Here is a 25,261-nt window from a genome sequence, read left to right as displayed (position 1 = left end):
TACAAATAGGAACTAGACTGAGATAGCAGATTTTGACTTTTCACATTGGCAAAAATCCAGAAGTTTGATAGAATTGTGTTGGTAAGATAATGAGAGACTAACAAGAAAAATTACTGACACAAGTTTCATTTGACCCAGGTTTTCAGTTTTGCAATCACCTCTGAGCGACAGATGGGCACACGTGCGCACCAGGTTACTGACTGCAGCACTGTTGGAGATAGCAGAAGACTGGAAACAACCCAACTGGCCATCAGCACAGGACTGCATAAATTATTGAATATCCATACCACAGAATACTCTAATAAGAATGAGAAAGCTCTCTGTGTATTGATAAAGACTTCCAAGATCTTTATATTAAAAAAAGTGCATATATACTACTGTTTGATTTTTTTAAAGCTAAAAATGCTCTTATTCTTATTTATTTTAAAATGCACAGAGAAACCCTGGACACAAAAAGAAACTAGTAACAGTGGGAGGAGAGGGCAGTAGGAGCAGGGAGGTAGGAAAATACAGAGATGGCACAAAGACTTTTTAATGAGCTTTTTTTTTAATGTTTTTGAGCCACATGAATGTGCTATCTATTCAAAAAATTCCTTTTTAAAAATTACATTTCACCATCATTTAAATCAGAGTGTGTATTCTTCCAAATATTTAGCTTTTATTATTGATTTCAGTAGCATCTCATAGAAAAACTGCAGTCTTGGGATAACCAAGACCCATAAAATTCTACTAAGGCAGTTTCCCTGAAAAAGGCTTCCTACTTCAAATTTGTGCTTAACTGGAATTTTTTTACATACAGTTTGCTACTTTCAAAAAGATTCAGTAACTAGAATTAACCCATTACCTAACAGAGGTCCTTAAGTTGAAATCATTTTTACATATTTTACATGACCCATGCCTTTCTACAAATTTGTAGAACTCAAACCATTGCTCCTTAGAGCAAACACATCTCAAACAGACTTTGAATTTCCTTTGTAATTAGCCTATCTCCTTTCTCCCATCCTGTACTAGAGAATACCTCTTTTGTAACAAACAGATCTCTCAAAATCAGCTAAAATTCTATGCTCATATAACATCCCTTCACCCCCACCTCAAAGCTTTCTCAAGGTCGTTTTCTAGGACAATCAGGTATCAATTATGTCAATTATTAAAATTAGAATCAATTATTGAAGAATTAAGTTTTCACTTTCAAGTTTTTTTAAAAAACATAAGTTGGCTCAAAAGATCTTTAAAACGTTTTAGTTTTATAAGCTTCTATCTTAAAGAGCTTCTCAAGAAATCCCATTAACCATGAGTGAATATCTGCTTGAATATAACCTTACTTTCTTTCTGCTTCTTTTCCTTGAGGAGTTGAAGGGATGGATGATCCACAGTGTTTGGAGAGTTCTTCCTCATCAGCATATATAGCAGTGCTGTGCAAAGGAGGAGCTACAAAAGAAGCACAACTTTAAAGTCCGGCTGTTAGGAAATTACATAAGTTTGTTCTGATACAAAAACAATCTTTGTTTAAAGGGTCCGCCAAATCAAAATCAAGTACAAAGTCTGCTTCCTAAATGCTTTTGATCTCACATTTCAACAGTAAAGAATTAAAACCATATCACCATTAAATATATACATATTTATTTGTAAACTTGAAACATGTATTACTGTACTTATATATTATATGAAGAGATTTTAATGAGATAGAAATTAAATATATAGGAAACATTAAACAAATTATTTATTTATCTAATTTATTTCCTTGCTCCTATGGACTATTATGCATGTTACTTTGGAGAACATTGCATTAATTATGAACTCTGCATGTTTAAAGTGGTTGGCCAACTCCTGTGACTCTAATGCCAAAAAAGTGCTAGACACAGTAGGCATGTGAATAAATGGCTCTTGGGAAAAGAATGCCAGACTTGCCTTACTTACTTTTCTTTCTACTTTACTCTGGATTGATAGAGCCTTTAGCTAGCTAAAAACTTAACTTGAATGAGGAAGGAGATAAAAGGCATGTACTTAAGGAGGCAGTCAACGGTCTTTGGTAGAAAGGCATAAAAAGGAAATGCTTAGAGAAGAAGGATGTAGTGACAGAGGAGACTCACCCCACCCCTCAGAAAAGAAAAGTAAAACTGGAGATCTCAGCACTCTGGTCTAGGTTTATACAGGGGTGGAGATTTTGGGGGTTATGTAATACAAACCTAAGGTAAGCACAAAGAAAGTATTAAAAAAATACAAAAAGAGAAATGAGAAAGGTATCAGTTGGATACAATACAAAAGATCAACTACACTGAAAAGGAGTTTGCATTAAAGGAAAACAGAGACAAAAAAAAGATATGACATAAATCAAAGAATAAAAATGGCTGATAGAAGTACTGTCTTTATGGTAATAACAGTGAATGTCAATGGATTAAACTACCCAATCAAAAGACAGATTGGCAGAAAGGACTAAAAAAAACAATGATCTAACTATATGTTGTTTACAAGAGACTCACCTCAGATCCAAAGATTCCAACAGGTTAAAAGTGAAAGGATGGAAAAATATTTCATGCAATTAGTAATGAAAAATGATCTGGGGTAACAAGAAACTTTAACTCAAAAGCCTTTACAAGACACACAGAAGGACAATCCATATTAATAAAAGTGCCAAACCACCAAGAATTAACAAACATGACCATTAACGCACCTAACCAAGGTACCCAAAATACATGAGGCAAATACTGGCAACACTGAAGGAAGAAATAGGCACACTCTACAAATAAAACTGAAGACTTCAAAACACCATCTCATCAGTAAATAGAGATCAGGAGGACAAAAGATCATTAAGCTCTAGACAGAAGATCAATAAGAAAGCAGAGGTGGGCAGAGCTGGGTTGAGCCATAGCAGCTGGGCCTTCTCAGGCTGCCACCCAGCCTCTCATTTCTGCAAGTGCCATTGCCTGTGGCTTGGTTGAGGTGGACAGTGGGGTCCAGCCAGAGTAAAGCACGCATGCAGGGGGAAGCAGGCACTCAGAAAACAGGCAAGAAGAACTGAGTAAAAATAAGAAATCCAGCACTGGTGCTACAGCAACTGTCCCCGAAGGAAATCCTGTGCCTAACTAGTGAACTGTTTCAGAAATACAGTAGTCCGCACCTGGCCCAGGAAAAGAACGGAAGAGTACGTTCAGATTAGGTCTCCAGTTGAAAAAATACAAAAAAAGGAAAAAGGTCTCTCTCTGTTACTCTTGGTGGAAGAGAGATGATTATTTTCCTGATCTCATGAAACTGGCCTCTGAAACTGGAGCTTTTGTTGAGGGTTTTGAAACTGTTAACTTCAAAAATGAGGGCTTTGGTTTGAGAGCAGTAAGAGATATCAAGGCAGAAGAATTACTTTTATGGGTCCCATGAAATTACTAAGGACTGTTGAATCCGCTAAAAATTCAGTGTTGAAGTCCTTATATTCTCAAGACTAAATTCTTCAAGCCATGGGAAATATCACACTGGCCTTTCATCTGCTGTGGGAGTGAGCCAAATCCTAACCCTTTCTGGCAGCCATACATTCAGACGCTCCCCAGTGACTATGATCCTCCTCTCTACTTTGAAGATGAAGTTTGGTATCTTCAGTCAACACAAGCTATACATGATGTCTTAAGCCAATATAAAATTACAGCTCAAAGTATGCCTATTTCTATAAAATTATCCAGGCCCATCCTCATGCCAACAAACTATCCTTGAAGGATTCTTTCACTTATAAAGACTACAGGTGGGCAGTCTCCTCTGTTATGACATGACAAAACCAAATTCCCACAGAGGACGGTTCTTGGGTGACCCTGGCACTGATTCCTTTGTGGAACATGTGTAATCACAGCAACAGACCAGTCACCAGCAGCTACAACCCAGATGACTGCTGTGAGCATATGGCTCTGCAGGACATCAGGGCTAGGGAGCAGATTACGCTTTTTATAGCAGTCAGTCACATGCAGTTTGTGATCCACAGTGGTTTTTTCTTTGACAATAATTCACATGACAGAGTGAAAATAAAGCTTGGAGTGAGTAAAGGCGACAGGCTCTACACCATGAAAGCTGAGGTCTTGGCTCACGCTGGCATCCCAACTTCCAGTGTCTTTGCACTGCATTTTATGGAGCCACCTATCTCTGCCAAACTCCTGGCTTTTCTCCAAGTCCTCTGCATGATCAAAGAACTGAAAGAAATTTGTTAGGAAAAAATGCTGTCCATAGACCCTTCACTTTGAGTAAGTCTAAATTTCGGGGACAATGAAGTCAAATAGCTGGGACAATGAAGTCAAACTTTGGACATTTCTTGAAGATAGAGTACTGCTTCTTTTAAAAACATATAAAACGACTATTGAGGAAGATAGGATAGGTCTTTCTTGAAAAACCATGACCTTTCTATTTGCATAACCACAGCCATCAAATTGCACTTAAGTGAAAAGGAGATTTTAGAAAAAGCAATCAAGAGTGCGGCTATCAAAAAATAAATAAATAAGAGTGTGACTATCAACTGGGAATACTTTGCAAATAGATGGAGGATAAGACCCCACTTTCCAAGTAAGAGGAGAGTAACCTTTGGCTGTTGGAGAGAGGTGTGGGAGACCTGAGGCTCCCCCTTGTCCTGAGAAACCTGGAGGAGGAGGCAGGAGACTTTAGCATTCCAAGTTAAATGATGAACACTCTATCTCCAATGGGACCAGGTCAGAAAAAGAAAATTAAGAGCAGGAAGAAAGTAAAAGAGTACCTAGAGATGCCAAAGAATCTTCTTCAGACAGCACTGATGAAGTTAAGGAATAGCTCTGAGACAAAGCCTGATCTGATGGGAAATACAATTTAACAAAAATTTATGAACAGTCCATTTACACTGCTGTGTTTCTTTAACATTTTTCTTTCTGCAGAGAGGAAGATATGTTTTTTGCTGTTTTATATAAAAACGATGTTTTTAACTTACTTAAAAAACCTAGCTTCCCTTTTCAATTAAGACTGTCATCTTGCTTCTAAGCAAAACATACAAGTTCAACAAAGTCATCACCACCAAAGGGGGAAGAGGTGCCTTTAGAGGATTCTGCAGACCCACGGTGGGCAAATGTATTTTCTTTGGGAGAAAAATTCAGTTTCACTATCAGCTGTGCTTTTGTTGGCCTGTCATTTTTTTAATCTTTTTTTGTTTTTTTTTTTTTGTTGTTGTTGTTGGCCTGTCATTTTGACAACCAAAATTAAACCTTGCTCTGCCTTCTGCCAACAACAGTCAACAGCAGGACTCTGGGAATTTAACATAAAGGTGAGGAAGTTGCATGGCAGAAAATGGGATTGGGTTAAGAAACAGTCTCTGAGCAAAACTGTTTTATTGTTAGCTTTCCCCTTAAAAAAAGTAACACTCCAGTACCAAAAGAAAGATAAGATGGTAACCTTATGTTCAATAATTTTGAATATTGATGATAATCCTAATTATATAAATACACACACACACACACACACACTTAGTGATTTCTAAAGATCTGTTTATATTTTGTGTTTCACTGTATTAAAAACTTGTCCTTTTCCTCAAATAAAAGTAGGACATTGCATCATCCTCCTAATTTTTAACGTTGGATCTAATTCTGAAGTGGTGAATTTGATTTCCACTGTCGGTAATGCGGAGTTTGAAAACAAACAAGTGACCCACAACTTCATGTGGTGGTATGCAAAGTGAGGCCACTCCCTGGCTTTTCTAGATTTCACAACAAGCTGGAGATTTTCAAAGCTACATTTTTTACTAAAAACCCTTATTAAAAGGAAAACATGATTTTAAAAAAAAGAAGAGAAAGAGAGAGAGAGAAAGAAAGCAATGAACTTGAATAACATAATAAATGAACCTAACAGGCATATACAGAACATTGTATCCCCAAAAAGCAGGACATCGTTCTGCTCAAGTACACATGGGTCATTCTCCAAGACAGACGCATTGGGCCACAAAACAAGTCTCAAATATATTTTAAAAGACTGAAATTATACAAAGCATCTTCTCTGACCATAATGGGATGAAGTCATATATCAGTAATAGCCAGAAAACAGGAAAATCTATAAATATATGGTCATTAAATAACACCATCTTGAACAATCAGTGGCTCAAAATAAAAATTACAAGGGAAATTGGTAAAAATCTTGAGATGAATGAAAACAAGAACATAATACATCAAAACTTATGGGATACAGCAAAGGCAGTACTGAAAAGGAAATCTATAGTTTTAAATGCATACATTAAAAAAAAGAGGAAAGTGCTAAAATCAAAGATCTACCTACACCTGGAGAAACTACAAAAAGAACAGCAAACTAAACCAAAGCAAACAGAAGGAAAGAAATAAAGACTAGACAGAAATAAATGAAATTGAGAATAAAAAAACGTTAAAATTAATAAAACCAAAGGTTGGTTCCTTGAAAAATCAATAAAATTGATAAATATTTACCTAGACTGACAAAGAAAAAAGAGAGAAGGTGTAAATAAATAAAATCAGAATTGGGGAATGGGGGGCATTATTACTGATCCCACAGAAATAAAAAGGATCACACAAGGATACAATGATCAACTACATGCCAATATATTAGTCTAGATAAAATGGACACATTCCTAGAAACACATGAACAACATACACTGGACAAATTCTTAAAAATACATAAACAACATAACACTAACTGTAGAAGAAACCGAAGACCTTAACAGACCAATCACAAGTAGGGAGATTGAATAGGTCATCAAAAACTAGAAAAGCGCAGGGCAGATGGCTTCCTGTATGAATTCTACCAATCATACTAAGAAAAATTAATACCAATCCTGGTCAAACTCTTCCAAAAAATGAAAAGAAGGGAACACTACCTAACTCATTCCATAAAGCCAACATCACCCTTATACCAAAGCCAGATAAAGACACTTCAAAAAAATTTCAGACAAATCTTTCTAATGAATATAGATGCAAAAAATCTTCAACAAAATACTAGCAAACTGAATCCAATAGCACATTAACAGAATTACACACTATGATCAAATGGGATTTATCCCAAATAGGCAAAAGTGGTTCAAAATAAGAAAATCAATTCATGTAATATCCCATTTACAAAATGAAGGGGGAAAAAAAAAAAGACATGATTAGTTCAACTGACACAGAAAAGCCATTTAATAAAATCCGGCACTCATTTTGATAAAAACACTTTGAAAAACAGGAATAAAAGGAAACTTCCTCAATGTGATAAAGGGCGTACATGAAAAATGACAGCTAACAGCATATTCAATAGTGAAAAAAACTAAAAGCTTTCCTATTGAGATCGAAAATAAGAGAGGGACGATCACTGTCACCACTGTTATCCAACATTTTACTGGAAGTTGTAGCCAGAGGTTAGATAAGAACAAGCAATAAAAGGCATCCAAATTGGAAAAGAAAAAATAAAACTGTCACTAGAGCTAATAAATGAATTCAGTAAAGTGAGTGGAGTAAAAAAAAAAAAAAAAACGCAAAAATCAGTAGTTTCTCTACATTAGTAAGTAGCAATATGAAAAACAAAACCAAGAAAAACATCCCACTGACAATAGCAACTAAAAGAATCAATTTAGGAATAAATTTAAACAAAGATGTAATGGACTTGAACACAGAAAACTACAAAATACTGCTAAAACAAACCAAAGACATAAATAAATAGAAGAACAGTCCAGGTTCACAGATTGGAACACTAAATAATGGTAAGATGTCAATTCTACCCAAAATGATTTCCAAATTCAATGCAATCCCAATCAAAGTTTCAACAGCCTACTTTGCAGAAATGGAAAAGCCAATCATCAAAATTATATGAAAGAAAAAAAATTCATATGGAAGGTTACTGCTTAAATTTGTAAGCTGCCAAAATGCAATATACCAGAAATGAAAAGGCTTTTAAAAAGGCAAATTTATTAAGTTGTAAGTTTACAGTTCTAAGGCTGTGAAATTGTCCAGATTAAGGCATCCAGAGTAAAGATATCTTAACTTGAAAGAAAGGGCCAATGAAGTTTTGGGTTTCTCTCTCAGCTGGGAGGGCACATGGCAGCATTTGCCAGCTTTCTCTCTTCATTTCATAAAGCTTCCCTGGTAGCATTTTTCTTCTGGATCTACAAAGGTCTCTGGTTGTGTGGACTCTGTTGGCTCTGAAGCTTTTTTCAAAATGGCTCCCTCTTAAAGGGCTCCAGTAAGCAACCCCACCTTGAATGGATAGAGACACATCTCCATGGAAACCATCTAATCAAAAATTACCACCCACAATTGGGTGGGTCACATCTCCATAAAAGCAAACAAACAAAAAAATCCTACCTAGCAATACTAGATTAGGATTAAAGTACCTGGGTTTTCTGGGGATAAATGACAACTTCAAACCAGCACAGGTATGGTGTCCCAAAAAGCCAATACATTTGAAAAAGATAAATGAAGATGAAGGACTCACACCTCCCAACTTTATAACTTATTAGAAAGCTACAGTAGTAAAAATAGCATTGCATTGGCACAAGGACAGATATATAAACCAATGGAATTAGACTGAGAGTTCAGAAATAGACCCTCACATCTATGGCTGTTATAGTTTGTTGAGCTGCTGGAATGCAATATACCAGAAACAGCACAGCTTTTAAAAAGGGAATTTATTAATGTATTAGTTAGGGTTCTCTAGAGAAACAGAATCAACAGGAAATATTCGTAAATATAAAATTTATAAAAGTGTCTCATGTAACCGTGGGAACGTAAAGTCCAAAATCTGTAGGGCAGATTGTAAAGCTGACGATTCCAATGGAGGGTCTAGACGAACTCCACAGGAGAGGCTCGCCAGCTGAAGCACAGAGAGATCCTATCTCTTCAGAATCCTCCTTAAAAGGCTTCCAGTGATTAGGTTACGCATCACTCATTAAAGAAGACACTCCCTTGGCTGATTACAAATGGAATCAGCTGTGGATGTAGCCAATGTGATCATGATTCAATTCTACGCAATGTCCTCAAAGCAACAGATAGTCCAACACTTGCCCAACCAGACAAACAGGTACCACCATGTTCAAGTTGACACATGAACCTGACCATGACAGTCCACCCCTTGTCAACTTGGCAGCTATACTCATCACCTCAAACCATACCTAATTTCTAAATAGAAAACAATAAGACACATTTTTTTCCCACATAACAATACTCAACTGTCCTGCATATAACCGGAAACACATTAAATCTCTTTAGAATATGGTGCAAATTCTTGGGTAATATTCATTCTTAAACTTGATATCTTACAACTTTAGTATAATATGAACAAAACAGCATTACGGTCCTTGTTTCTGTAACTGATCACATGGTCACAGTTCATATTTATCACTACCTTCTTCCACTACCCATTCCATGTTCCCTTTACCCTCAGCAAGCACTTCAGCTGACCGTGGTTCTTTACCTGGTGGGGTGACCCAAATCTTCATTCTGGAAGTTGCAGAGCTATTGGTACTCCTACCGGGATGGTTTGTTGCAGTTTTCCATTGATTTTAATCACAAGGCATAGTAGTACTTAAAGGCATCCTAGGGGATCTCTTATATTCCAGGAAAACTCTTCTTCTGCCTCCATTGTGTAGTTGAAGTCCTTCCCCCTGATAATCAAGGTCAATAACCCCAGCCAGTGATTTAATCCCCTTCTTGGCTTGCTGATCCAGGGGCATAAGTAGCCCAAAGTGACCAGGTGGAAGTCTTAGATTCCAGTTCAACGGAATCGTTGTTTCTCCTGGTGGAATCACTCCCCCTTTTGGAACTAAAACCTGTAAACCAGCAGAGCTCAGGGTCACAGGGACAGGAAGCAAAAATTTTCCTAGCGGATCACTAGGGGAAATAGTGAGTCGTGCCACTCCCATTTCCACCCCTTGGTTCCTGGACCCATGGATCCTAGCTATGGGAGAAATAGCACCATACAGCAGACGCTCATTAGTACATACACAGCTTCCTGGAGAACATTACCCTAGCCCTTCAACGTACCATAATCTGAGTGGGCTAAAAACATGAAGATATCTGTGTCCCATGTGACTGTGCAGCAGAGGTAGGTTTTAATAATCAAGTAGATAAGATAACCCATTCAGTGGATACCAGTCAGTCGCTTTCCCCAGCAACTCCTGTCTTTGCCCAATGGCATGATATCTGAGTTTTCAAAAGGCCATTCCACCGTTCTATCAATCCAGCTACTTCTGGATGATGGGGAACATGGTAAGACCAGAGAATTCCATGAGCATGTGCCCATTCCAACACTTCATTTGCTGTGAAGTGTGTTCCTTGATCAGAAGCAATGCTGGAATACCATGACGATGGATAAGGCCACGGATGATCTGTAAGACCACGCATCGTAGTTTTGGCGAAAACATGCACGCAGGGAAAGTAAACCCATATCCAGAGTATATGTTTATTCCAGTTAGAACAAATCATTGCCCCTTCCGTGAAGGGAATGGTCCAATGTAATCAACCTGCCACCATGTAGCCAGCTGGTCACCTCAAAGAATGGTGCCACTTCAGGGGCTGAGTATGGGTTTTTGCTGCTGGCAGACTGGGCACTCGGCAGTGGCTGTAGTCAGGTCAGCCTTGGTGAGTAGAAGTCCATGTTGCTGAGCCCATACATAACCTCCAACCCTACCACCATGATCACTTTGTTCATGAGCCCATTGGGTCATCTTATCCACTTGATTATTAAAATTTTCCTCTGCTGAAGTCACCCTCTGGTGCACATTCACATGGGACACAAATATCTTCATGTTTTTAGCTCACTCAGAAAGGTCTATCCACATACCTCTTCCCCAGACCTCTTTGTCACCAATTTTCCAATTATGGTATTTCCAAGTCCCTGACCATCCAGCTAAACCATTAGCAACAGCCCACGAGTCAGTATACAAACACATCTCTGGCCAGTTCCCCTTCCAAGAAAAATGAACAATCAGGTGCAATTCTCAAAGTTCTGCCCAGTGGGAGGATTTCCCCTCACCATTGTCGTTCAAGGACACCCCAGAAAGGTGTTGTAGTGCTGAAGCTGTCCACTTTTGGGTGGTACCTGCATATCGTGCTGAACCATCTGTAAACCAGGCCCGTGCTTTCTCTTCCTCAGTCAATTCACGGTAAGGAACTTCCCAAGAGGCCATAGCTCTGGTCTGGGAAAGAGAAGGTAATGTGGCAGGAGTGGAGACCATGGGCTTTTGGGCCACTTCTTCATGTAACTTACCTGTGCCTTCAGGACTGCTCTGGTCCTATCTCGTATATATCATTTTCATTTTATGATGGAGTGCTGCTGCGCACACCCAACTTTATGGCTTGGTGGGTCAGACAACACCCAGCTCATAACAGTCAACTCAGGTCCCATGGTAACTTGGTGGCCCATGGTTAAGCGTTCAGTCTTTACTAAGGCCCAGTAGCAGACCAAAAGCTGTTTTTCAAAAGGAGAGTAGTTATTTGCAGCAGATGGTAAGGCTTTGCTCCAAAATCCTAAGGGTCTGCGTTATGATTCTCCTATAGGGGCCTGTCAAAGACTGCAAACAGCATCTCTATTTGCAACTAACACTTCCAGCACCTCTGGATCGGCTGGATCGTATGGTACAAGTGGCAGAGCAGCTTGTACAGCAGCTGGGACCTGTCGCAGAGGCTCCTCTTGTTGTGGTCCCTACTCAAAATTAGTAGCTTTTCTGGTCACTCAATAAATGGGCTGGAGTAACACACCCAAATGAGGAATATGTTGTCACCAAAATCCAAAGAGACCAACTAGGCGTTGTGCCTCTTTTTTGGTTGTAGGAGGGGCCAGATGCAGCAACTTATCCTTCACCTTAAAAGGTATATTTCAACATGCTCCACACCACTGGACACCTAGAAATTTCACTGAGGCGGAAGGCCTCTGTATTTTTGTTGGATTTATCTGCCATCCTCTGACATGCAAATGCCTTACCAATAAGTCTAGAGTAGTTGCTACTTCTTGCTCACTAGGTCCACTCAACATGATATCATCAATATAATGGACCAGTGTGATGTCTCATGGGAGGGAGAAACGATCAAGGTCCCTGCGGACAAGATTATGATATAGGGCTGGAGAGTTGATATACCCCTGAGGTAGGACAGTGAAAGTATATTGCTGACCTTGCCAGCTGAAAGCAAACTGTTTCTGGTGATCCTTACTAATAGCTACTGAGAAAAAAGCATATGCCAAAGCAATAGCTGCATACCAGGTACCAGGGGATGTACTGATTTGCTCAAGCAATGATACCACATGTGGAACAGCAGCTGCAATTGGAGTTACCATCTGCATGAACTTACAATAATCCACTGTCATCCTCCAAGACCCATCTGTTTTCTGCACAGACCAATTAGAGTTGAATGGGGATGTGGTGGAAATCACCACCCCTGCATCCTTCAAGTCCTTAAGAGTGGCAATAATCTCTGCAATCCCTCCAGGAATCTGGTATTGCTTCTCATTTACTCTTTTGCTAGGTAGGAGCAGTTCTAGTGGCTTCCACTTGGCCTTTTCCACCATAATAGCCCTCACTGCACAAGTTAGGGAGCCAATGTGGGGATTCTGCCAGTTGCTCTGTATATTTATGCCAATTATACATTCTGGATCTGGGGAAATAACTACAGAATGGGTCTGGGGGCCCATTGGACCCACTGTTGGACAGACCTGAGCTACAACTCCATTGACCACCTGGCCTCCATAAGCCCCCACTCTGACTGGTGGACCAGAGTAACATTTTGGGTCCCCTGGCATTAATGTCACTTCTGAACCAGTGTCTAATAATCCCCGAAATATCTGATCATTTCCTTTTCCCCAATGCACAGTTACCCTGGTAAAAGGCCATCAGTCTCCTTGGGGAAGACTTGGAGGAAGACTAACAGTATAAATTTGTGGCAGTGTAACAGGGTTCTCCCCCAAAGGGATCTCGCTTCCCCTTCATTCAAGGGGCTCAGGTCAGTAAACTGTCTCAATACTCATCTATTGTATTTCTAAGTACCCCATGATTTACTAGCCAACGTCACAAATCTCTGCAAGTCAGATTATTTTGACTCTTGCTTTGAGTTTGCTGTCTATTATAACAGCCACGTCCATCCTGTCTTTGGTGATTAAGTGCTGCCACCTGACTTCTGCCAACTTGGGATCCAGTCATTCCAATTGTATTCAAGGATTCCAGCACAGTGACAGCAGTTCCCACAGTAATATCTGACCTACAGAGAAGGGCAACTACAGGGCTCTTCAGGGATGATGGTACTAGTTTCACATATCTACTTCTCACTGTTCTGGTAAAAAGTGCATCCTCTGGACATTCCTGGAGTGTAAGAGCAGGGTTTGCATGACAAATCCACTCTAACATTCCAATTTGTCTAAGCCTCTGGATCCCCTCATCTACATTATATCAGGGCAGTTCTGGTTTTCAGCCTAAGGTAATGTCGGCCACCTTTTGATCTATGCTTCAGCCAACCATCTAAACACACTGTTAATACCTTTTCTAATCCTTCGAGCTTTAACATTGAATGCAGAATCTCTGCTTAGTGGGCCCAAATCAATAAATTCAGCCTGATTCAGTCTTATATTCCTCCTACCATTATCCCACACCCTTAAAATCCATTGCCACACACATTTCCCTGATTTCTGTCTGTATAAATTGGAAAACTCACACTGTTCTTTTGGAGTATAATGTACCTCCTCATGTGTGATACTTTGTACCTTACCTTTAGGGGCCTGTTGGGACTTCAGTCTAGTCTAGTCATAGGTCAGGAAGAAATGAGGGGTGGTGAGGGTAGGTCATGAAAAGAATTAAAAGTCTCTTCCAAGCCACCTGCTTCAGGGCATTCATTTGCAGTTTCATCTGTTGATTAATAACTCTAAGGCTAATCCCTTTAGGTAGCGTTTGGGTGGCCAACTCCTCAAGGCAGGCTGGAGGTGGGGCAGCTACATCCTCAAGGCAGATTATTACATGATTATGTAGAGAAGACTCAGCTTAACCTAAGGTTTCAACCTCGCCACCAACATCATTGTCCATTCATATGTCACTATCCCATTTTTTTCAGGATTTTTCCAATCAATGACCTCACTTTAATGGCAGACACCATCCAAGACTGAAATTTCAATTTATGTTGTAAAGTTGCTACTCCAACAATAAGTTTCTGAGTTTGATTTTTGGAGATCTCAAGTAGACAGCTACAGGAAATAAGGTTTTCCTTCAGGACACTCACAGAAACCTCTACACCTGTCAGCCGGCACTTAAGCTTCTCGTTTGAAGACTTAAGCTCATCCCTTTCATTCATTAATGCATACAGTGTATCTAACAACAACCAGCCAACATCTCTATACTTCCTATTTTCATAAAACTCCATGAAGGTGTCAAAAACATTATCCCCCAGAGCCTGGGTTTGTACAAGCAAAACATTAGAAGAACTGAATGGTGATATTTTGACTATCTCTTTTGCCAACTCACTCCATGGATTGGCAATGTCATTCTGATTATAGGAATCAGGGTCCTTGGTGCCTATGAGTCCAGTCAGAGTAGAAAACCATTCATAAACATCCATTTTTAAGATTCTGTTTCTTAAGAACCACTCCTGGTACCAAGTTGTATTAGTTAGGATTCTCTAGAGAAACAGAATCAATAGGAAATATTCGTATATATGAAATTTATAAAAGTGTCTTACATAACCATGGGAATGTAGAGACCAAAATCTGTAGGACAGGCTGTGAAGCTGACATTCCGATGGAGGATCTGGATGAACTCCACAGGAGAGGCTTGTAGGCTAAAGCAGGAAGAGAGCCCGTCTCTTCCGAATCCTCCTTAAAAAGGCTTCCAGTGATTAGATTAAGCATCACTCATTAAAGACACTCCCCTTGGCTAATTACAAATAGAATCAGCTGTGGATGTAGCCAATGTTATCATGATTTAACTCTATGAAATGGCCTCATAGCAAAAGACAGGCCAGCACTGCCCAACCAGACAAACAAGTACCACCACCTGGCCAAGTTCACAGATGAACCTGACCATGACAATTAATTTGCAAGTTTACAGTTCTAAGGCCTTGAAAATGTCCAAATTAAGGCACTAACAGGAGGCTACCTTCACTCAAGAAACACTGATACCATCTGGAACACCTCACCTGGAAAGGCACATGGCAACATCTGCCAGTTTTCTCTCCTCATTTCATAAGGCTTTCCAGTGGGACTTTTCCTCCTGCATCATCAAAGTTCTCTGGGAGTGTGAGCTCTGTTGGCACTAAAGCTTTTTCCAAAATGGTTCCCTCTTAAAGGGCTCCAGGAAATAACCTCACCTTGAAAGGGTGGAGACACATCTCCATGAAAACTACCTAATCAAAAGTTACCACCCAGGGGCGGGCCACGGTGGCTCAGCAGGCAGACTTCTTGCTTGCCATGCCAGAGGACCCGGATTTGATTTCCGGTACCTGCCCATGTTAAAAAAAAAAGAATGTGAAAAGTTACCACCCAGAATCGTGTAGGTCACATCTCCATGGAAACAATAAAAAGACTCCACCCAGCAATATACTGAATGGATTAAAGAACACAGCTTCTTTGGGGTACATGACAGTTTCAAACCAGCACAAAGGCTAATTAAATTCTGACAAGGCTACAAGTCTACTCTATTGGGAAAAAACAGCCTCCTTAACAAACAGTGCTGGTAGAACTAGATATTCATATTCAAAAGAATGAAGGAGGACCCGTATCTCAAAGACCTAATTGTAAAGAACCAGGAATATAACATTCCTATAGGAAAACTTCTTCAGGATCTTGTGTTATACAGCGGCTTCTTAGACTTTCCACCGAAAGTACAAGCAAAAAAAGAAAATTAGAAAAATGGGTGGAAATCAAAATTTAAAGCTTCTGAGCATCAAAGGACTTTATCATGAAAGTAAAAAGACAACCTAAAAAATAAATAAATAAATAAATAAAAAATAAAAAAAATAAAAGACAAAAACAAAAACAAAACAAAACCAAAGGACAACCTACTTTAGTTTATTCTCCAGAGTAGGTAGTAAATACCTAGGAACAGTAGAGAACTGCTGGGGGAACATCAGTGACACCCAGCATACACTAGCCTGGACCAGGTGGAATGGCTGGTCCTACAAAGAACCCTCATTAGATAGAACTGAGGGCACTCTCAGGCTTCAGCACTGCTTCAGGCAAGGGCAGAATTGCTTGTCTGAGAGACAAAGTAACTAGACAAATAGAAGGAGTTAATTCTCTAAAGGGTATATCTTCCCCAAAAGAAAGACAGGGCCCAGCTCCAGTGGAATCCCTCCCTCAAGGAATTCCGGTCCCAGGGACTAGAAAACTAAAGCAAGCAAAGCCATCCTACTATCACACCTCTGTCTTAACAACACCCCTAAGAGGGATAGAATGCTGAAATTAAAAGCACCACATCACTTTAAGATGGTGGGAGGCAACAGGCAGACAAACACCACATACTGGGCAGGACAGGAAAAGCACAGTCTAGAGGCTTCAGAGGAAACTCTGACAAACTGCTGAGTCTCACCCTCAGGGAAAACTGATGCTGGGTACTCTTTCATCCTGAGATGTGGACCTGTCTAGTTTGGAAAAATCAGACTGGGATCTGTAATATCTGAGGAGACCCTCCTAAAAAGAAAAAAAAGTTCTATATAGGCAGGACAAGAAACAGAAAAACAAGAACTGAAAAATTCTGATGCATTAAACAGAACCTATGCTAGAGTTCTAGAATACATTGAACTGGATGTCATTGAACTGATAGCAACAAAGCCATCCCAGCAAGAAAAGCCTAGGTAAAAGAGTGAAAACAACCTCTAGAATAAACTAATTAATAATATCAAATGACTAGGTGCCAGCAAATATAATGAGTCATATTAAGAAAACTGAAGATATGGCCCCGTCAAAGAAACAAATCAAGATTTCAAATGAGATACAGGAGTTAAAACAATTAATTTAGGACTGTGCCAGTTTGAATCAGTGGTGGACCCCAGAAAAGCCATATCCTTTAATCCTCATTCAATATTGCTGGCTGGGAGCTTTCTGATTGTTCCCATTTCCATGTGACCCACCCAAATGTGGGTGGTAACTTATGAATAGATGATTTCCATGGAGATATGTCTCTACCCATTCAAGTGGATGGGAACCATTTTGAAAAGAGCCACAGATCCCACACAGCCAGATACTTTTGGAGATAAAGAAGGATAATGCCCCTGGAGGAACTTCATGAAACAAGAAGCTCGGAGAGAAAACTAGCAGATGCCAAGCCATGTTTGCCATGTGCCTTTCCGGTGAAAGAGAAATCCTGATCATCATCGGCCTTCTTGAGCCAAGGTATCTTTCCCTGGATGCCTTAGATTGGACATTTTTATAGCCTTGCTTTAGTTGGGACATTTTCATGGCCTTATAACTGTAAACTTGCAACTTAATAAATTCCCCCTTTTAAAAGCCATTCCATTTCTGGTATATCGCATTCCAGCAGCTAGCAAACTAGAACAATGATGTTCAAACATACATGGAAAATCCTGTCAAAAATCAAATCAATGAGTTGAGAGAGGAAATAAAGACACTGGGCAAACAAAAAGAACTAAAAGTTTGAAAAAAATCACAGAACTTATGGGAATGAAAGGTACAACAGAAGAGATGAAAAAAACAATGGAAACCTACAATAGATTTGAAAAGACAGGAGAAAGGATTAGTGAACTAGAGGACTGAACATCTGAAATCCAACACACAAAAGAAAACAAAGGGAAAAGAGTAGAAAAATATAAGCAGGTTCTCAGAGAATTCAATAAGAACATGAAATGCATGAATATGCATGTTGTGGGTGTCCCAGAAGAAGAGAAGGGAAAAGGAGGAGAAAGACTAACGGAGGAAATAATCACTGAAAATTTCCCATCTCTTATGAAAGACATAAAATTACAGGTCCAAGAAGTACCACATACCACAAACGAAATAGATTCAAATAGACATGTTCCAAGACACTTATCAGATTGTCAAATGTCAAAAGCAAAGACAGAATTTTGAAAACAGCAAAAGAAAAATAATCCATCACATATAAGGGAAGCCCAATAAGACTATGTGTGGATTTCTCAGCAGAAACCATGAAAGCCAAGAAGACAGTGGTATGAAATATTTAAGATTCTAAAAGAGAAAAATTGACAACTAAGAATTCCATATTCAGCAAAACTGTCCTTCAAAAATAGGGGGAGATAAGGCAGGGTTCTCGCCTGCCTTGCTGGAGACCCGGGTTTGATTTCCAGTGCCTGCCCAAGCAAAAAAAAGAAAAGAAAAATAGGAGGAGATCAAAATAATTTCAGATAAACAACCACTCAGAGAATGTGTGACTAAGAGACCGGCTTTGCAAGAAATACTAAAGGGAGCATTACAGGCCAATAAGGAAAAGGTAGGAGAGAGAGGTCTGGAGATGAGTATAAATATGAAGAATTTCAGCAAAGGTTAAAAGAGAAAAAAAAAATTACATATGACATATAAAATCCAAAAGACATGACAGAGGAACCTAGATGTCAGATGCTTTTCCTCCGAAAAGGTATCTTGTTGATACCTTAATTTGGATATTGTTACAGCTTTAGAATTGTAACCTGTAACTTAATAAATACTGTTTATAATAGCCAATTCATTTCCAGTATATTGCATTCTGGCAGCTTTAGCAAACTGAAGCATTCTCTAAGAAAAATTTTAAAATAAATTTTAAAAACTCACAATGAGATATTACTTCATACCCTCTAGGATGGCTGGAATCAAAAAGTCTGATAATAACAAGTGTGAGTAAAGATGTAAAGAAATTAGAACCTTCATACATCGCTGGTGGGGATGTAAAATAGTTGTTTTGAAAACAGTTTGACAGTTTCTCAAAAAATTAGAGTGTTACCATTTGATCCAGTAATTCCGTTCCTAGATACATACCCAAGAGAGCTAAAAATACATGCCCAGTCAAAAACTGGTACATGACTGTTCAGACCAACATTACTCACAATAGCTAAATGAAAACAACCCAAATATTCATCAGTTGATGAATGGACAAAATGTGGTATAACTAAGTAAAGGATTACTATTCTGCCATAAAAAGGACTAAAATGTTGAAACATGCTACAACATGGATGAACCTTGAAGACATATCTTAATTCAAAGAAGCCAGATACAAAAGACAAAATACTGTATGATTCTATTCATAAGAAACAACCAGAATAGGCAAATCTACAGAGACAAAAGGTAGATAAATGGCTGATGTGGCTGAGAAAAAGAGGGTTTAGGAAGTGACTTCTAATGGCTATGAAGTTTCTCTTTGGAGTAACAAAAATGTACTGGAATCAAATGGTGGTGACAGGTGCACAACTTTGTGAAAATATTAAAACCATTGAATTGTACACTTTAAAAGGGTGAATTTTATGGCACCTGACATATCTCAATTGAAAATAAAAGTAAAATAAAAAAGGATGAATTTTATGACATGTGAATTATATTTCAATAATTTTTTTTCTGATTTCCTTTAGATTTAGCTTTAGTTAATAATTAAAACATTTTTATCAAACCACAATATAGATAAAGTCCATTAATGATGACTGTCCTAGGTCATCTTATAAAATGTACAATATATTCTCTTTTTATTAATTAAAAAATTAGGTTGAAAGCTTCAGATGCCAAAATAAAAGCATGCAAGAGGATATGTACGTTTCAACATTTTCTCAAAACATATTCCAGCACAAACGTCTGACTGTTCTGTTTTAGATGTGGGGGCACTTCGCATTTCCCATATAGTTCTTGGCCTCTGAAATCAGCAGACACATCCAGTCAGAAGCAGTCCTGCCTGCACAACTCAGTCTACTTGTGGTTTAGCCAAGCACCAGCCCTGTTTTCCTGACACCCCACGGAATACACATGAAATTCTCCAGAGGATTTCCTGAATCATCCTCTATCTTGGTTTAAGATAAAGGAGAATGGTTCCTCTTTTCCTTACTAAGTTAAAATAAACCCCCTTAATGAATGGCTCTATTGATGGGATAGAGTAAAAAATAAATTTTATATTTCTCTTATTGCTGAATACTACAGTAGATGTCCTAACATGACTGGTTTCTTAACAAATGCTACTAGAGAAGGTCTACTTTGATATTCCAGAGTTCTTAGTGCCAATGTACCTAAAAATGAAAAAAATTAATTATCAAGAACTCTAGAAAGCATTATATTTATATGCAGATAACTGATTTTCATATTCGGAGATATTTCTATATTTCTATTAGTATCTAGCCTAAATATTATTGCTTAAATTAAATCATCTTTAGGATAAAGATTTATACTAACCAAAGGTTTCATAAGGTTCTTCATCTTGCTCATTTTCACCCAACTTGTCAATGCTTGAGATACCAGAATTATCAGGAAAATCAAACACATCTGTAGGCTTGGTCTTCTGTTCACCTTTCTAAAAGCAAGTAAATTAAAGTCATAGAAGTAGAACTAACAAGTAATGAACATTACAAAGCTGCATTTATTTAGCAAGGACACACCTATCATTACCACCTAAAGGAACAATCCTTAACACTTTTATGAAGGGCATAAACTTCTTCATCAATCTAAAAGGCAGGCATCTGCAAACTTTCTCTATAAAGGACCAGAGAGTAAAGGACTTTGCAGCCACAGGGTTTCTGTTATAACTACTCAACTCAGTCACTGTAGTAGGAAAACAGACAGTGACAATGCAAAAAAGAATGAGCATGGCTATGTTCCCATAAAATGTTATTTATGGACACCGAAATTTTAATTTCATATAATTTTCACATGGCACAAGGCAATATTCTTTTGATTTTTTTTCTAACAACTTAAAAATGTAAAAGCCATACTCTTGTGAAGCCTATGTAGGTAGTGGTGAAGATTAGCCTACCTATACTTCTGCAGGACCTCTTTTGTTGCTCAGATGTGGACTCACTCTCTCTAAGCCCAACTCTGTAAGTGAAACCATTGCCCTCCCCTTTACACTGGACATGACATCCAGGGATGAAAGTCTCCTTGATGGCATGGGAGATGACTCCTAGGGATAAGTACGGCCCTGGCACAGTGGGATCAACAATTCCATCCTGACCAAAAGGTGGGAAAGAAGTATAACAAAGTATCAGTGGCTGAGGGAGTTCAAATAGAGTCGAGAAGCTACTCTGGAGGTCACTTTTACGCAAGCTTCAGTTAGACATTGCTATGTATCATAACTTTCCAAACCCCAACCAAAACCATTCCAGCCAATCCTGAAGAACACCTAGGACAAGATACATTCTACAAAGGTTCCAGTACTAGGGTAACTTCCTTGAAACCTATAACCTCCAGATGGGTCCCTGAACCAAATAAGTCCTGAAACCTAGAGGGTCTAGTCTCTCCAGACCATCAACTAGTTCCCTCTCCCTACCCCATATTACTGACAGTCCCTTTTTTAAAAAGTTAGAATGGCCATAGCCCAAATACCCCTAAAGAGTGGGATAGAAAGATCAAAGGTGATGGTGGAGTTAAACAGAGAAGGTAGGGTTTATCAAGTGAATATGACTGCTGAATCATTAAATTGATATTTCTTTTAGTCTCCAGTATCTTAGAGCAGCTAGAAGTAAAAACCGAAAATTGTGGAATTCTTACCCAGACCAAATTCTGAAATCTGTTCTACAACTAATTGTGCTGTGCTTTGAAATTTATTGCTTTTTTGAATATATGTTATTTTTCACAAAAAAAGAAAAAAAAAGTCAATTGTGATGACAAAAAAAATATTTATTCCTTCTAGCTTCCTATATTCTGGAGCAGCTAGAAGGGAAAATCTGAGAGGATGGTATGGCAGCCCATGACAAACTCTGGGATCTGTCCTGTAACTACCTGTTGAAGAATGCTTTGAAAACTATTGCTTTTTTTCTTTCTTTGCTTTGTATATACATTACATTATACAATTAAAAAAGTTAAAAAAAAAAGTAAAAGCCATTTTTAACACACAAAGTTGTACAAAAACTGATGGAGGACTGTACAAAAACTATGGGCCACAGTCTGTCAACCTCTGATGTAAGAAAAGATAGGGCCCTTTTCCCAGAAATATGCTCATATTTATTATATTTCATGTTCATGCCACATATATACACACACACAAATATTTCTATTTCACATTTTATGCTCTATGCTTATATTTTAGGTTCATATTTCAAAGTTCATAAACAGATTTAAGATTATACAGGGCTAAGAACCCCTGCTGGAAAGAGTAACCAGGGCTTATGTTAAGTACATTGACAAGTCCATTAAGTTTCTTTTCTTCCTATCCCAAACCTTACTGAAAGATAATCAAATCATATATTAAATGAGAAAAACCACTTAGTCAATCTAGAAAATGTGGCAGAGAACAATTAGCAGAGAAGGAAAATATGAGGAAATGCTGGAAGATATGAAGGAGAGTGAATAAAATTTTCAAACCAAATAAAATCTTTTACCACTGAAAGAATTATTCATGTAGTGCTTGCGGGGGGTGGGGGGGTGGAAAATCAAAGAGTAGACAAGTCCTCCCAGAGGCACACAGAGCTTCCACCCCAGCCTAAGGATGCTGACCTCCAAAAGACAGAGGTAGATGGGAAAGGTAAAAAATCCATCCCAGGCACTCTGGGCTTTCAGTTAAGAAAGGCTAAAAGTAAGGCTAAAGAGCTTACAGAAATCCCAAGGCACACCAAATGCAGGGGGTAGAGCAAGAGAGCAGAGAGAAATGGTCTCTAAATTTCTCTGAATGGTTAAAGAACAAATGCGCTAAGGGTGCGATGGGGCCAGGAGCTGAGTAGGGTTTCACTCTGAAAGCTGAGGTGAAGGTACCTGGGCAGAGAGAGTACACGTGAGAAAGAGAAAGCCAGGGACAGGACTGGAAAGCAAGAACACAATCACCTGGCAACCCGAAAAGCAGGCACTCTCATACACTGCCCACGTCAATTCAAACTTGGACGAGTTGTCGGAAAATCATTTGGAGTAAGCTATAGAGTGTTATATAAATAAACCTGTCTTTAACACACATTTTTTTTATGCCCCCAGCCCTCCTCCCTCTATCATTCTCACATTCAACTTCATTCAGTGTTTTAACATAATTGCATACCTTTATCATAAAGGAATATTTCTATACACAGATAATACTTTATACATCATTTCTACTTTTACTTAGAATAGTAAAAAACTAAAAGTAACCTAAGTTGAGGAATTAAGTACAAGCATGATTTGGACTAAGCAGAATATTATGACGTTATAAACAACTGTGGGAAAAAAAGTGAAAAAAAGCAAAATGCAAAAAAAGTACAATTTTTTTCATGAAAACGATTATCTAAACCAAGATAAATCAGGCTAGATTCAGAAAAAAATGAAAGATGATTCCAAAACCTTAACAATGGTCATTTCTCCATTATATTGGAAAAAAGCAGGAGAAAAAGAATATATTTTTCCACTACAATAAAACAGAGTTTAACAAGTCAAATCTAGGAAATTCCAAGACTCTCACAAAATGCTAGTTACTTTGTATTATCAATTGTGAGAAGATTACATTTAAGTATAAAATAACAACTTACATCTTTCACGGACTGTGTTCTTCCTACAGTGTTCTCTGAATAGCTCGCGCTATTAAACAGCAAAACCAAAAAACAGAAAAATTAGGAAGTATTTTAAATAATTGAGGAAAATCCCATTACCTGTAATCCTTTTCCAAGCATTTTTTTTTCCAAATTACATTCCTCATTAGCTGCACTAGTAAATGTACAGCCAATGACATTCACGTTATGGCAAAATCCTTTTAGAAAGCAGCACCCATACTGCATAAATTTATTACATTTTCTATAGAAGAAATGATATTACCAATGCATAAAGTAATGCACCTCTCTCCCTCAGGGATGTGGAATTCCCACAATCCTGCTGCTATCCCTATCCCTGAAGTCCTAAGCAATCAGCAAACAACTATGTTTCAGCAGAACAGAGGAAAAAAAGGAGGTACACTAACATCTATTAAGCACCCGACACCTTTTCTGCGCTTGGCTTTTACATGTATATTTTTCTTATTTAACTCTAATCCTAGAAGGTAGAAGCAAATCTCACATTACAGATATAAGTTTGCCCTAAACAATACACAGCCAAGGAGAGAACTGATGCATTTAAATCTTCATAGTTCAAATCCAGAGCATGCCCTCCTCTTACCTCCACTGGGCATTTAGAGTAAAAGGATAAAGCTGTGATTCTTCAATAAGCTCAAACAAGATATAACAATAGTGACTAAAGACTGGAAACAGAGTAACAGTGGCAAGAAATAACATTAATAGTCAATAAATATGCATGAGGATCCTCTGCGTGCTGGGCATTGTACAAGGGTACTGGAAAAACTACCGTACAATGCTGTATACAGACCCTGATTTTAAAATACACCATGCAGGCAATTCTCGATTACAGAGGTTATAGTAGTTTTCAAATACCCATTTGTGGATAGCAAAATCAGTTTGGAATAAGGAATTTCTGTGTCCCCTTTATTCAGATTCAACAATTTTTTACATTCTGCCTCATTTGCCCTGTGTGTGAGGTAAGCTGGAGACATTTCCACTTTTACCTCTAAACACTTTCTGTGTATGTCCTAAGAGGGCATTATATTATGTAAGCACAGTATAATTTCCAAAATCAAGAAACGTAACTCTGATACGACTATCTACCTACTATTCACAAATTTTGTCAACTGACCCAAAATGTACTTTGTTTTCCCCAGCACAATACAAGACTGCACAGCACATATTTGTTCATGAACCTTTTGTTTTCTGCTATACTTGCGTATGTGTAGCAGCTGTGATGTAAAATATCATTATTGTGAACCACAGTAAAAAAAAAAAAGGTTTGAAAATCGTTTGGCAGTGGTTCGCAAACTTCAGTGGACATCAGATCACCTGGGAGGGCTTACGAAATCAGATTTCTGGGCCTCCGCCCTCAAAGTTTCTGATTCAGGAGGTATGGAGTGGGGTCTGATGCTGCTGGTCCAGGGAACATACCTTGAAGGACACACAGCTGCTGTATTTGATTCTCAAAACCCAAGGAAGCAGACAGAACAGGCTTGGTTTTACGGCAGTTTTATATATCATGATTCTGGGGTTCAGTGACTTGTCAATGGTCCCAATGCCAAGTAACAAAAGCAGGACCCTCCTTAAGAATTACAGTAACAGGGAGTTACAACGGTGGCTCCGCAGGCAGAATTCTCGCCTGCCGAGCCGGAGCCCCGGGTTCGATTCCCGGAGCCTGCCCATGTAAAAATAAAAAATAAAAAAAACATTACAATAACAGA

The 25,261-nt window shown here is 38.5% G+C and overlaps 1 protein-coding gene and 1 pseudogene across 3 annotated transcripts in view; one reads left to right on the top strand and one right to left on the bottom strand.

The window, feature by feature from the left end:
• The window catches only part of CENPU (centromere protein U), a 77,261-nt gene that overhangs the window by 51,480 nt on the left and 520 nt on the right, over positions 1 to 25,261 (bottom strand). For all 3 annotated transcript variants that reach the window (XM_077144537.1, XM_077144538.1, XM_077144539.1), the window contains exons 2-4: positions 23,520 to 23,568; positions 20,272 to 20,389; positions 1,323 to 1,428 (exon numbers count right to left, since the gene is read on the bottom strand). In XM_077144537.1, coding sequence (XP_077000652.1) covers positions 1,323 to 1,428; positions 20,272 to 20,389; positions 23,520 to 23,568 — 273 coding nt within the window. The remainder of the gene's footprint in view (positions 1 to 1,322; positions 1,429 to 20,271; positions 20,390 to 23,519; positions 23,569 to 25,261) is intronic.
• On the top strand, positions 2,656 to 4,243 carry LOC143669583 (actin-histidine N-methyltransferase pseudogene; annotated as a pseudogene).

This window comes from Tamandua tetradactyla, chromosome 26 (genome assembly GCF_023851605.1).
Source record: "Tamandua tetradactyla isolate mTamTet1 chromosome 26, mTamTet1.pri, whole genome shotgun sequence".
Lineage (NCBI taxonomy): Eukaryota > Metazoa > Chordata > Mammalia > Pilosa > Myrmecophagidae > Tamandua > Tamandua tetradactyla.
This window is presented reverse-complemented; position numbering and strand designations above follow the sequence as displayed.